Below are 15,230 nucleotides of genomic sequence, written 5' to 3'. Positions count from 1 at the left end.
GTACAAATGATAAATTAGTCTTAACTTTGAGATGAGTGATAAATGCAGCATGAAGTGTTTCACCTCATGACCAATTTTGTGCCAATTTTAGTTACAAGTTGCTGGTGACAACTTCAACTCAACCAGGAAGCAGTCTGTTGGTGCGCAGTTCAAGGTAAATTATGCTTACAAATAATCATAGTGCATGTTTTATGTGCCGGTTTATTGGATGTATCCTATAATCAGATGTATGTAAATGCATCTGCATGTGTCTGTGCTTGAATATGCACATCTATATATATTTTTTTGTATATATCAGAAATATTATATTATATGGATGTCAAGAAGTTCATATTTCACCCCATATTGAAGTGAAGCCTAATTTTTGGTCCATTTAGGATTTTTGCATTGTGATTGTCATAATTAGGCGCTGACATTCACTCATATATTTGACCCTGCCTATGTTTATTTAACAGCCTAACTGTCTTTACATTGTTTGGAAACTAGGGCTGAACGATATTCTGTTTTAACATCGACATCGCGATGTGCGAATGAGCGATAGTCACATCGCCGGAACATGCGATGTGAAGGGTAGTAGCACCCATGGTGTATTAAGAGAACGGTAGCACACAGTAAACACGAGTTTGTTGTATGGCTTTTTGCTGGGGTGACTTGGCACTAAAAGACTGCTTTAAAACTTTCACAGAGACCTCAAACAGAAAGCACAAAGCCTTTCTTTAAAGCGAATTTCGTTTTGTATTAATTGTATCTTAATTTTAATCAGTGTTTCATTATCCAATTTCCTGGATTTAATAAATAAAAAGTAAATATAGCAGACATAATCATGACACGCGCCAGCGCCAGCGCCTGAATCCGTGAACCGAAACTCAGCGTATAAGGTAGCCTACTCACCTCACACACCTAAAAAAAATATATATAAATATATCTATTATCTACAGAAATCTCTACTTTTAAACAGAACCATTCAAAACAAAATAAAACTATGTAATCCGTATGAAAAGTGCATTTCTCTCCCACGCGATCACTACTGCGAAGATGAAGATCGTCAACTTCATCTTTACAGAAAACACTTGTTTATTAATAAACAATTAAAATATCTCATTGTAATATTTTACATATTCATAATTATTACTTTTGCTGGTTCTTTGTGACAGCTTTTAAGTGCCGTTTACATGAACGCGTCACTGCATCAGCACCGAAAACATAGAGACACAGAGAGAGAGAGAGAGAGAATAAGATTTTTTGACAAATATTTTTTTCGAATTCTGACAGAAATATGTTCTAATTTTGGAATAAAATATTAAGTGGCCTTTTTGTCACTTGTAATGAAGCTTGCTTAGTGAAATTATTAATATCATGGAATGGTAGGCTAATTATTGACTTTAGCCTGGATTGATGGCACGCAATATCGCAATATATATCGTTGGGAAATAAATATCGCAATGTAATTTTTTTTTCCAATATCGTGCAGCCCTATTGGAAACTAAAAGCACTTTGTTCCGTACAGCATTCCCTGGCGGTCCTTATGGAGAAGATGTTTGCCGCCAGTCCGCACTTTGTTCGGTGCATCAAACCCAACCGAAGCAAACAGCCTGATCAACTGGACAGTAAACTGGTGATGGATCAGGTACGTCACCACAGGTCCGGTAGCTTCACAGTCATCAAGTCTCCGCTGGGTTCGGCCCTGTTTGTGGCCCCTTTTATTTTCCACAGTGGAGCCAAATGCATTCTCAGTTTTTCCTGCCCTCCAGTTCTCTGAGCTGGACTTAAAACCTGGAAGCCTTTTAGTGCTGTTATTTGAGTTAAATCCAAATCCCTCTAATGATAGAGGAGCCACTGGGTTTGTGTGCAAGGGCCAATATTGACTGAACACTGTTTTAAGAGATTGTCTTGTTGAAGCTGCTCAGTCTAGTTCATTGACACAGTGACTATAAGCTCTGTACTGTGTAGATACTAGTTAAAAGTAGAAAATATAAGTGGTGTCTGCCTGTGTAAAACTTGCCACAACTTTACTTGGGCTATTCTTACTCATTGCTAGGTTGTTTTGGGTACTTGGTTATAATAGTAGTAAGTAACCACCAACACATTTTCGTTCTGTTCTCAAAGAACCATCCTGTTCAAATGACATAATTTGTCTCGATATGCATAAACTGTAAATTCCAAGTCTGTAAATCATCTGACCTTGTGTGTTACTAATAGCAGTTTCATTCAGTACATGTGCAGTGCTGTTTAAACTACATGACTGTGCAACACTGACACTTGCTGTGGAAGTGTGGAAGTGCAGTTTGCAGCCTAAAAGAATAAAAATCAGCCTGATGTAAATATCAATATAATATAAAAAAATGAATTCACACATACACACATGTTGTGATTTCATGTTTTATGGGGACTTTCCATAGACATAGTGATTTTTATACTGTACAAACTGTATATTCTCTCCCCTTACAGTAACCCGACCCCTTTTACAATTTCAAAAAACATCACTTCGTGTGATTTATACGCTGTTTTCCCTCATGGGGATCAAAAAATGCCCCCACAAGGACAAGGATTTTTTAGCATATAATGAAATTTAAAAACATAAATATTTAATAATAAAATAAAATAATTGATTATGTAATATTATGTTATATGTAATAATGAAATATTTAAATACATTTACTTGTACAATGAAAGTAAAGAGCTAATATATATATTTTTTTTTTTTACTCTCCCAACCTATCATTCCAAATCTATGCTGCCTTTCTTCCTATAAAATACAAAAGAACATTTTTGAAAGAATATAAATTTTGCAGTATAGCTCACAAGTTGGATAAACTGCATTTGTGATACTTTTTTGGTTATTTTTTTAGTTTGATGGTAAAAACCTAATTTTGTTGTATGCAAAATTAAGCTTTTGTTCAAGAGACTTTTTTTGTGTTCATGGAAAAATTTAAATTTCGTTAAAAAAAGTTACAAATTTAAATTAAAAAAAAAGAGTGAATAATGAATTAAGTTGTTTAATTTTTAGGTTAAAAAATTAACCTAAAAAGTTACCAAATGGCACCTTTCAGAGTCTCAGTTGTCCCATCCGTCATATTTATGTTCATATTTTCTGCCTCCTCCTCTCTAGCTGAGGTACAACGGCCTGATGGAAACAATCCGAATCCGGCGGGACGGTTTCTCATGGCGTCCAACTTTTAAGGAGTTTGCAGAGAGGTTTGTGTGCTGGCAGAAAAAATGACATTTTATCAGTTCATCACATCAGATTACCTGCAGCATTACTCAGATTTCTGTCCCGTAGGTACAACATTCTGCTGCTGAAACCGGATCTCCCGTCGGACAAGAGCAGGTTTGAGCAGCAGATTCATCATATTGTGTTAAAGGTGCACCAAGTGATAAAACAACAGGTTTTCAACCTAAAGAAGATTATAGTATATTTGACAAATGTTTGCATGATGTTAACGCACATGAGAGGAATAAGCTCCCTATTATCAGCTGCTTTTGCTTGCAGACTAAAAGCATACAAAATAAAAGTATGCAAACAATGCCAAAAAACATTATAGATTAGTATAAAGTTCAAGACCAGCAGAAATTAGTTTGTTTAATTTGTTTGCACAATATATATTTTGCTATATATGTGACACACACACACACACACACACATATATATATATATATATATATATATATATATATATATATGTATATATATATGTGTATGTACAGGTGAAACTCGAAAAATTTGAGTATCGTGCTAAAGTTAATTTATTTCAGTAATTCAACTTAAAAGTTTAGGGTTCAAACCAAGTACTGAGTACATATGCATGATTATACTTTTCAGAGGGACGACATTTCTGTATTTAAAATCTTTTTTTTTATTGATTTCATGTAATATTGTAATTTTCTGAGATTTTGAATTTGGGGTTTTCATAAGCTGTAAGCCATAATCATCAAAATTATAACAAATACAGGCTTGAAATATCTCACTTTGCATGTAATGAGTCTATATAATATATTAGTTTCACCTTTTAAGTTGAATTACTGAAATAAATTAACTTTTGCACGATATTCAAATTTTTCGAGTTTCACCTGTATGTATATACTGTATGTATATAAAAAGTATACAATGAAAAAATAAATAAAATGCTATTCTTATTACAGTGCATGAAGAGGTGGAAAATCTATAATGGAAAATCTAAAATAAATAACATAAAATTACTTTGTGCTCCTTTTAAACGAGCTCTTCATGATGATATGTACTGATATTGATTATTTGGTTTCATCTACAATGGTTCTCGTTTTCTTTTGTTGCTTTTAGCTGTATGTCGATCCTCAACAGCACCGAACTCTCTGGTTGGAAGTGTGGGTAAGTTTGAGCCTGATGCGACCTGTCTAAATGAAGTAAATGCAATTATAAGCATTATTAGTGGCATTTGACACATGCATCACTATTATTATTGTTCATAGGTACAGTTAGTGATTTAAACAAACCCCCTATTCACTCACATTTCCTTCAGAAAATGTTAAAATCTTTTTTTTTTTTTTTTTTTGATAGTCCTGTCCGGATTTTAGGTTTAAAATCTTTCACAGGCTCTAACATGTTTTCATTTAGTTTAATTTGGCTTAATATTACATGAGCCAATAAATTAGATACTTTAATGGTTCACATAATATCAAACAAGTCACAACAGTTCTCCTTTGTTGCTCTTTCAGATCGTCGCGTTTGTTTTTCAAGTACTGGCACCAGGAGGAGTTGGCCCGTCTGCTGGAGGGACTGGGACGAGCGGCGGTTGTCATTCAGAAGAGTGAGTAGCAATTAAACTAGTTTAAGCCTCTGTATAATTATTGAGGAACTCACATGAAACCTCTTGGCTCCTAGTTTGACTGCTTTATTGCAACCTAAATCATCTCTCGGATGAGTATACTAATGAAACGGTGTCATTAGCGCAAGTTCAGACATGAACTGCAAGATTCAAATGTGAACTGCGAAATGTGAACTTTTTTTGTGGATTTTTTTTCCACTTAAAAAAGGTTTCTTGCATCAAAAGTCATAAAACTGCTGTGACTATTATTCATTATTATTTTCCATCATCTGATTCATAGTTAAAGGTACAGTCACAAAAACAGCCGGTAAAACTCTTTTGTATGCAAATTACCCGTTATGATTGCGTAATCTCTACATAGTGGTGTAGTTCACATATTAAGTATTCAGGCAACTTGACCCATCCTGACAAAGTTTTGATATGCAAACACAGGTGGTCATACACTCCTGGTCAAACATTTGCAATCATTATGATTTTTAAAAAATGTTTTTTAAAGAAGTCTCTTCTGCTCACCAAGGCTGCATTTATTTGATCAAAATACAGTTAAAACGTAATATTGTGAAATAGTATTAAATCATTTAAAATAAATTCATTATATTTATATTTTTATAAGAAATACAGTTAAAACCTTAATATTGTGAAATAGTATTAAATAATTTAAAATAAATTCATTATATTTATATTTTTATAAGAAATACAGTTAAAACCGTAATATTGTGAAATAGTATTAAATAATTTAAAATAACTGCATTATATTTATATTTTTATAAGTTAAAACTGTAATATTGTGAAATGTTATTAAATAATTTAAAATAACTGCATTATATTTATATTTTTATAAGAAATACAGTTAAAACTGTAATATTGTGAAATGGTATTGAATAATTTAAAATGACTGCATTATATTTATATTTTTATAAGAAATGCAGTTAAAACTGTAATATTGTGAAATAGTATTAAATAATTTAAAATAAATTCATTATATTTATATTTTTATAAGAAATACAGTTAAAACCGTAATATTGTGAAATAGTATTAAATAATTTAAAATAACTGCATTATATTTATATTTTTAGAAGTTAAAACTGTAATATTGTGAAATGGTATTGAATAATTTAAAATGACTGCATTATATTTATATTTTTATAAGAAATAGTTAAAACTGTAATATTGTAAAATAGTATTAAATAATTTAAAATAACTGCATTATATCTATATTTTTATAAGAAATACAGTTAAAACTGTAATATTGTGAAATGGTATTGAATAATTTAAAATAACTGCATTATATTTATATTTTTATAAGTTAAAACTGTAATATTGTGAAATGTTATTAAATAATTTAAAATAACTGCATTATATTTATATTTTTATAAGAAATACAGTTAAAACTGTAATATTGTGAAATGGTATTGAATAATTTAAAATGACTGCATTATATTTATATTTTTATAAGAAATGCAGTTAAAACTGTAATATTGTGAAATAGTATTAAATAATTTAAAATAAATGCATTTTATATTTTATAAGAAATACAGTTAAAACCGTAATATTGTGAAATGTTATTAAATAATTTAAAATGACAGCATTATATTTATATTTTTATAAGAAATACAGTTAAAACCGTAATATTGTGAAATAGTATTAAATAATTAAAAATAAATGCATTTTATATTTTATAAGAAATACAGTTTAAACCATAATATTGTGAAATAGTATTAAATAATTTCAAATGACAGCATTATATTTATATTTTTATAAGAAATACAGTTAAAACCGTAATATTGTGAAATGTTATTAAATAATTTCAAATGACAGCATTATATTTATATTTTCTCCCTTTGCATCAAAGGTTACTACTTGCGATGTGCTTTTGCAGCGTTGAGCATTGTAGCCAATCACAGACAAGTCAGTTGAACGGAACGGCCAATCAGACGGATTTAAATGAGTCGCTACGCCGAAAATGTTTAGCGCAAGCTCACTGAGTTCTACACTTTTGAAATCCTGTCGTTATAGCTATTAAACTAGATTCAAATAAGAGGTTCACTGCAATGTCGTCAGATTCTTTGATTATAAAGAGTTTTCGAGAGAATGCAGAATCATATTATATACATCTATAGCTTTCTGAATATAATCTATTCACAGTATAAATAAAGGCTTTATCTTTCATGCTTAGAAGACAATTGCTTTTCATTCTAGTTTTCATTTAAGTGCAGCAGTAAATCCACTAATTTATTGTTCTATGTCTTTGACAGACATAATAAGCAGTGAATATCTCACAGGAAGCTGCAGTTAACACACAAGCTCTTTTATTCTCTTTTATTAAGACTATTATAGAAGCTATTTTTACTTTTACTTAGAATTTAGACTAATTTAAAAAGCCTAATAAAGTTTAAAATGTTGGTTGGCGAATTATTATAATACTTTTATTATAATAACGGTCACATTTATAGCTCAACCCTGAACTGACTTCAGCTGAAAAATAACACTATTTTCTTTCAGAGCTGATGTACCGCCGAAATGAACTGTTTGCATCATTGAATCATTTTCCTGTTTTCACTGTAATGGTCGTTGCACACTGAGTCCGAAATTTTTGTATGCGTTTTTTCGTATTCGTCATTCGGTGGCTCTGAATTGTCAAAACACCATTCAAAATGCTTGCTACGGATTAGGGATGTCCCGATACCACTTTTTGCAGAACGAGTCCGATACCGATACTTTCATTTATGGTACTCGCCGATACCGATACCGTAACCGATACCTGAATTTTCACTGCATTTGTAATTTTTAAATGTATTAGTAGATAAACCAAAATAATATAAATCATATTAGTTGGCTCAGTTTGTTCATCAAATATATATTTCTTTCAGTTATTTTCATGCTTAATTAAGCCTGCTAAAATGCATTGAGCTTCTGTTACTGTCACTGTTCATTCTATTGCTCTATCTTTCATTTAATAGCACAGCATATATTTAGAGCTGCTTTAGCAGGGCTCAGTGCTGAGGATCAGGTCAGTGGTTCAGATGTTTGTCAAAACCAGTGAAATATCAATTATTTAATCCAATTTTGATACTACAACAAAAACTACCAGCCTAATTAATGTGAATTTAAAACAAGTAAGCAGTCAGTAACAAAATAAGAACAAACAATCGAATTACAAATAGGACAAATAAATACAATAGAACAAAGAAAGACTACAAATGAAATAAACAGTGTTTTTAGAGTTTTTCAGGTAGATCTAACAGGTACAGACATTTGAATAAAGTAATCAAATGTGAAAAAAGCATATTCATTACTGTATAAATTATATATAGATAGATATTTTTGTAAAGTTGAAAAGGGTAGCCTATTTAGTCAAGAGCAGTGAGTATTTCTTTGTCCTTTGTTTGATTAACATTAAAACACAGAAGCAGGTTATCAAACTGCTGCCCCTTTAAGACCGAACGCACGGACCGCATTTGAACATGCTACGTTCATTTGAGATATAACCGACTTTGTTTACTATAGGATACTCGCCAAGACGGGCGTTTTTACATAATTTTGTGAGAATTCGTCCGTACAAGCGCAAGACGTGAAAGACAATAATTCAGTATTCGCGCGCTGAGACGCTAGTTTGCGGGGCGCGCACTTTGGATGTTTGCGTTCATGGAACTTCTTGACCTGCACACGTCCTGTAATAATGTAGGGAACCACTCGTTATACTTAAATCAGGTAACAGTTCATGTTTTACTTTACTTACATATACGATTTAGTTTTCATCCAAATAACATGTCAGTTAACGTTAATAATAAGCTACATGCCTCGTTTTATTTTCTTTGCCATTGACATCCGACTGAACAAACTTTCCACTGTTGTCTGTTTAAAGGCATGTGCTCGACCAGCTCGCCCTATGCCTCAGTTCACCTCGACAAAGCACTCGCGGCGGCCAGTTTTGTTTCGCAAAATGTACGTGGTATCGGTGCATGGTATCGGCGAATTTTTACGAGTATATGAGGACAGTGACATTTCGGCCGCGAATTTCGGACTCAGTGTGCAAGGATCTTTAAGCTACTTTGAAACAATATGTATTGTATAAAGCGCTTAATAAACAAAGGTGACTTGACTTGACTTTTTTTATAGGGACTCGTAAAGCCTGCAGGGACAAACTTAGCAGGAAAATTTTTTTTCTTGACTGCAGTGATATTTTCAACTATTTTCAAAGCTAATATTCCAGTATTAAATCAAAGAATGGCTTCATTTGCATCCAAAGAAGTCTGGGCTAAAGCCCCTAATATCCACTGACCCTAGAACTGCCCCTGACTACACCACATCTTGTTCTGTAGATTTCCGGGCGAGGATCTGCAGAAGGAAGTATCTGGCATTGCTAGCAGAGCTACGGAGGCAGCGTCAGGCTCAGCGGGAGAGAGAGGAGCACGAGAGAGAGGAGCGTGAGAGAGAGGAGCGCGAGGAAGAGGAGAGGAGACGACAGCAGCTGGCGGACGAGAGGAAAAGACGTCTGGAAGTGGAGCAGGAGAACCTGCGTAAGGACAGTCCTCTGTTTTCACAGCCGCTTCAGTGCTGATGTCAGTGACGTGTGTTAAAGGAACACGCCGACTTTTTGGGACTTTAGCTTATTCACCGTATTCCCCAGAGTTAGATAAGTCCATACATACCCTTCTCATCTCCGTGCGTGCCGTAACTCTGTCTGACGCACCCACCGCTAGCCTAGCTTAGCACAAAGACTGGAGGTAAACGGCTCCAGCTAGCATACTACTCCCAATAAGTGACAAAATAACGCCAACATTTTCCTATTTACATGTTGTGATTTGTATAGTCACAGCGTGAACAAATAACAAGATCACGTGATACACAGCCATCTTCTAACCGTATACATACTGGGAACTATATTCTCAGAAGGCGAAGCACTGCTACTGCTGTGGATTGCAACCAACAGATTTAAGCTCAAAAACATGCATCCATCCGTCACAAACGAACTTCACACGCCATGACGCAGTACACTACTTCTGACGTCATAAGTTGCGTAAGTTGCGCTTTAGGCATAAGTAGATTGCGTATGGCTGTTTGGCCGGAAGCTAGAATTTTACTTTGTAACGTGTTAAAGTCCCCATGAAATCAAAATTGACCCTATTTACTTTGTTAGTGCATATTACTAGTCTTGTGGTGAACAATTAATCCGTGCAAGTAAATATATAAAAAAAAAAAAATTAACCACGGTAATCTTTAATCAAAATCTGAAAAGTTACTTCCGGTCTGGAATGGCGTCTTTTTCTGATGACGTAGGTTTGACAGCTTGGTTTGAAAACGCTTAACCCCTCCCCTCAAACCGTTAGTCTGCTATGAGCAGAGATGGAGAGGAGGAGCACTAGAGTAAAACCCTGCCCTCTGTTCAATATTCCGTTTCACTTGGAAATACGTCACAACACTGGAGAAAAGTCGTTTGCAACTTCCGGTTCACGGGGACTATAAATATGAAAATTTTTCTCACACAAACTCATCGTTTTGCTTCAGAAGGCCTTTATTAAACCCACAGGAGCCGAACAGAAGTTTGTTTATGACGGATGGATGCACGTTTTTGAGCTTCAATCTGTTGGTTGCAATCCACTGCCATTATAAAACTTGGAAGAGCCAGGATATTTTTTTAATATAACTTTATTCGTCTGAAAGAATGTCATATACACCTAGGATGGCTTGAGGGTGAGTAAATAATGGGGTCATTTTCATTTTAAAGTGAACTACTCCTTTAAGGTCGTGTCTGTGTGTGTTTGCAGGACCAGCGTCTCCACCGGTGCCCTTGCCGAGAAAGAAAAAGCCTGAGCCCAGGCCTCGCTCGGTGCCGACTGATGTCCTGAAAGAGCCACATCTGCCTCCTGTACCGCGGCCGCGCAGCAAGCTTTTCCAGGTGCGACATCCATAACTTATTCAGTGAAATACTGCACCTCGATTAATGAGATTACCTCTTTAACCTACAAGCTTAACGATTCTTTTCATGCCTAGTCACATCTCTAGTCTGTGTTAGAGCTCGAACACGCTTCACTCTCCCTACTTGAAGTTTGAAGTTGACTTGAAACCAAAATTGACTTTAAAACATGTTTCTCGCATCTTAATACCCTGTAAAATGCCACATTACAAAACTAAAAATGAATTGCAAATGCCATTTCTTCTTGACTTTAAGCAGTGTTATTTTAATTTCATTGATATAATATTATATAAAATTAGCTTTTATTTTTATATTTTCAGGTCATTTTAGTTTTAGTTAAAGTTTTAGTATGTTTGTTTTGTACGGAGCCTCATACCCTCATATTACGTGTGGACAAAAATATATATATCATGGCCATGATTTACTAATTCATTCCCTCATTTCACTAAATTGTGTGCATGAGCTAATTCATCTTGTGCACACAATTTAGTGAAACAAGGGAATTAATTATCTCATGCGCACAATTTAGTGAAACGGGAATAATTTGTTCCCCCGTTTCACTAAATTGTGCACTTATATAATAATTCTTTCCATCGTTTCACTAAATTGTGCACTTATATAATAATTCTTTCCATCGTTTCACTGAATTGTGCACTTATATAATAATTCTTTCCATCGTTTCACTAAATTGTGCACACGATATAATTTGTTCCCTCGTTTCACTAAATTGTGTGCATGAGATAATTCATCTTGTGCGCACAAATTAGTGAAACAAGGGAATGATTCGTTCCCTCGTTTCATTAAATTGTGCGCACAATATCAGTTGTCCCCTCGTTTCACTAAATTGTGCACTTATATAATAATTATTTCCATCGTTTCACTAAATTGTGCACACAATATAATAATTTGTTCCATCGTTTCACTAAATAGTGTGCACAATACAATAATTAGTTTCCCTCCATTTAGTAAATTGTGGCCGCATGGTACTAATTCGTTCCCTTGTTTTACTAAATTGTGTGCACGATATAATAATTTGTTCTCTCGTTTCAAAAAATTGTACACACAATATAATAATTCGTTCCATCGTTTCCTTAAATTGTGTGCACAATATAATAATTTTTTCCCCTCAATCTAGTAAATTGTGGCCAGGTTGTACTAATTTGTTCCCTCGTTTCACTAAATTGTGTGCACAATATTATAATTAGTTTCCCTCGATTTAGTAAATTGTGGCCACGTTGTACTAATTCGTTCCCTCGTTTCGATTGAACTAAAACAATGTAACAAATTATTATATCGTACTCACGATTAACTTAAAACGAGGACACAAATTCATAAAATGTATGTGATTTTGTGAAAAATGTGTAAGTCGTGGGAACGAATTAATTTGCGGGGCTCCATAGTTTTGTTTTTTGTCATTATTTTTTATATATATACAAAAATGTCTATATAGGTTTTTTATTTTATTTTTATACTTCAGTTTTAGTTTAGTAAAGCTATTTTAGTTCTTCAAGTTAAACTAAAAAAAATTGAAATGTTGGTTTTAGTTAACGATAATAACCCTGACTTTATGTGTCATACTCATTTTTGTAAACCTCATTTTTCTGGACAGGCGACTCCGTTTGATAACGAGCTGAATGGGAACGTCCACCTGGACGCTTCTCTGATGCTTCAGCCGATAGATGAAGAGCGTATTAAAGAGAAACACCTGAAAAAGAGTAACACCATCCGCTGGTTTAAAGAGACGCAGGTCCGTAAGCTGACCAGAGACGGTATCTTCCCCAGCTGGTTCCATGGCATGATCACACGCAGGTCAGCATTGATGATTAGATGAAGAGTGTGTTAAAGAGAAAATCAATTCTCTATTGTAGTGAAAATGGGAATATATTTATTATGTGCTGATTGTAACTTTGGTTTCTCAGACAAGCAGAAGATCTCCTGATTGACAAACCTCTCGGCTGCTTCTTGGTGCGTGTCGGTGAAAGCCGGGAGGGTTACACTCTGTCCTTTAGGTACGTGCTACTGTATGCTATGGCAAAACTGAATTATATATGTCAAAATCAACATGCTAGTCAACCACTAAAGGTGCTTTTATTGTGTTAACCCTTACATTGTGTTCTGGTCATTTTGACCCAGAGAGGATTATGTTTTAGTCTGAAAATACTAGGGCTGGGAGATAAAATCGATTTTTTTTAATTACAGAATCGATATTAATTCAGATTAAATTGCATTATTTTTGTCCTTGCTTATAGATGAGGTTGACAGAAGTTAGCCACTTTTGTTCCAACAGAGAGGATTAAATGTGTCGTTATCATAGACTGTAAGAATTAAATCGTCGTTATCTGAGTGTTAAGTGTAATATCCCTTTCAAGTGGACGTGTGGAAGCGATGTGAGACTGAAAGCACTGAAAAGCCCTCGCGCTACTCGTATGCTGAGAGAGAGATAAGACAGTAGAGCTGCACGATTCATCTTTGAAAGACTGATCTCGATTCAAACACCTATGCGATCTTCTTCCGTTTCATCTGTCTATTAAACCTTTGACAAAATCATATCGCAACATTCAAATCTGCGCAGACTGGTGCATAGATATATACACTAGAGGTCACCTTGGCTACGGCAGTTCATTGGAACGAATGTCTTTAATGCGACATCTAGTGTATATATATCTATGCACCAGTCTGCGTACACGTCACACAGCAGGAAGCGCCCGCGCCCTCAGATCACTTGGACGTGGTTGTGTTATAAGAGGTAAAAACGATATAAATACTGTTCGTTTTCTCACACAAACCGCTCGTTTCGTGTCTTAGGCCATCAATGTGTACTTACGATGGGGAATTGTTTAATTTGGACTTCTCTGTGCATGCTCTTTGAGACCGTGACCACAGACCTGCATTATATGACTGACAGACAAGAACGGTTTGACCTAAAAATATCAAAATTGAAACTACTGCGGAAAAAAAGACACCTACATCTTGGATGCCCTTGAGGTAAGCTAAAACATACCAAAATTTAATTTCAAAGTGAACTATCCCTTTAAAATAACGCATTTATCGATTACATTGTTTCGCCTCTAGGTGGCGACGAGTGACTGTTAAAAAAATATATTTGTTATTGAATCATTTATTCAAGAGAATGTAGTATTGTATGATGCTTCTGAAATAAAAGTCAGAAAGATCTGATGAATTGTTTTTGTAAATATGACTCATCTTATACATAATGTACAGTCTGTATAAGTGTATGATTTAACTTTTACCCATGGTTTAGTGTTTCAAAAAATTGTCGAAAATCAAATCACAATACTTGTAGAATCGTAATTCTTAAAAAAAAAATCGCAATACACAATATGGACGCAATATGGACATCCAAGTGTTGTGATAGTATTGAATCGGGAGATAGGTGTATCGTCCCAGCCCTAGAAAATACTATTTAATGTTATCAAATTGAACTAAAACGTACTGACTTTGCTCACACAGGGTATAACAACTTCCCATATATATATATATATATATATATATATATATATATTTTTTTTTTATATATATATATATTTTATATATATATATATATATATATATATATATATATATATATATATATATATATATATATTGTTTACATATTTTTACATTACTGTTGTACTATTATTATTCATTTATATGAAAAGCTATGCATTTTTATTGTTATTGTTATCATTAATATTGATGTAACATAAGTCCATTGAAGGCAAGCTTGACGAACCCAAGTGCAGTTTATTTAACAAAAAGTGACTAAACTTGAACTCAACTTGAACAGACTTGAACAGACTTGAACATGAATCATGAACAGAAACTTGCCAACAGTGGGTTATATTGAACAAAGCTAGACATGAGACAATTGTACCGTGAAGGCAATTTATACACAAGGACTAATGACTATCAAGGAACACCTGTGAACAATCAAACCGTGAACAATAAAGGCTTGTTGGACTTCATGCAGCGCTGCGCACACCGATCGGCGGCTGACTTGAAGCAGTGCGCGCCGGTTAGACATTTTGTCCGCCTTGAGACAGCGCCGGGCACTTGCGAACTTCCCTAAGCACTTCCCCTCAGGGGAATCCCTGCCGCCATTTTGAAGTGCGTTCCACTTCCTGAAGTGGACGAGGGAAGTTTATATGGACAGACCCTCGTTCCCTCGATTGTGACAGAGGGAGCGAGTGAGTCTACTTCATATGTACACTTCAGGCACCTATATGTCCCACAATGCAGTACGATTGTGACGTCACCACAACAAACACCTCTGATATATTATTTATTTTTATTTTTTATTTTTTTAAAACAACCCAAACACACCTATATACATTTGTATGCTGCATTAAACAAATTCTTAAAGGGAAAAAAATGTAAATAATAAATCAACTCTATAGTTGATTCCAAGTGATCTTGAAAATGTTTAGGACGTTCCAATTCGGCCCATTGCAGTTTCCGCCAGTAGTGGGCACTCGTGCATCGTAAGCAATGACGCACATCCGAGTGAA

The 15,230-nt window shown here is 34.4% G+C and overlaps 1 protein-coding gene across 1 annotated transcript in view; it reads left to right on the top strand.

Moving 5' to 3' along the window:
* The window catches only part of LOC307152503 (myosin-IIIb), a 44,570-nt gene that overhangs the window by 24,289 nt on the left and 5,051 nt on the right, over window positions 1-15,230 (top strand). The window contains exons 17-26 of the mRNA XM_079861209.1: window positions 92-154; window positions 1,508-1,627; window positions 3,110-3,195; window positions 3,281-3,328; window positions 4,298-4,345; window positions 4,693-4,784; window positions 9,125-9,322; window positions 10,571-10,701; window positions 12,329-12,528; window positions 12,639-12,728. Coding sequence (XP_079717335.1) covers window positions 92-154; window positions 1,508-1,627; window positions 3,110-3,195; window positions 3,281-3,328; window positions 4,298-4,345; window positions 4,693-4,784; window positions 9,125-9,322; window positions 10,571-10,701; window positions 12,329-12,528; window positions 12,639-12,728 — 1,076 coding nt within the window. The remainder of the gene's footprint in view (window positions 1-91; window positions 155-1,507; window positions 1,628-3,109; window positions 3,196-3,280; window positions 3,329-4,297; window positions 4,346-4,692; window positions 4,785-9,124; window positions 9,323-10,570; window positions 10,702-12,328; window positions 12,529-12,638; window positions 12,729-15,230) is intronic.

Source organism: Squalius cephalus, assembly GCF_949319135.1.
Source record: "Squalius cephalus genome assembly, chromosome: 24".
NCBI classification, from domain to species: domain Eukaryota; kingdom Metazoa; phylum Chordata; class Actinopteri; order Cypriniformes; family Leuciscidae; genus Squalius; species Squalius cephalus.
This window is presented reverse-complemented; position numbering and strand designations above follow the sequence as displayed.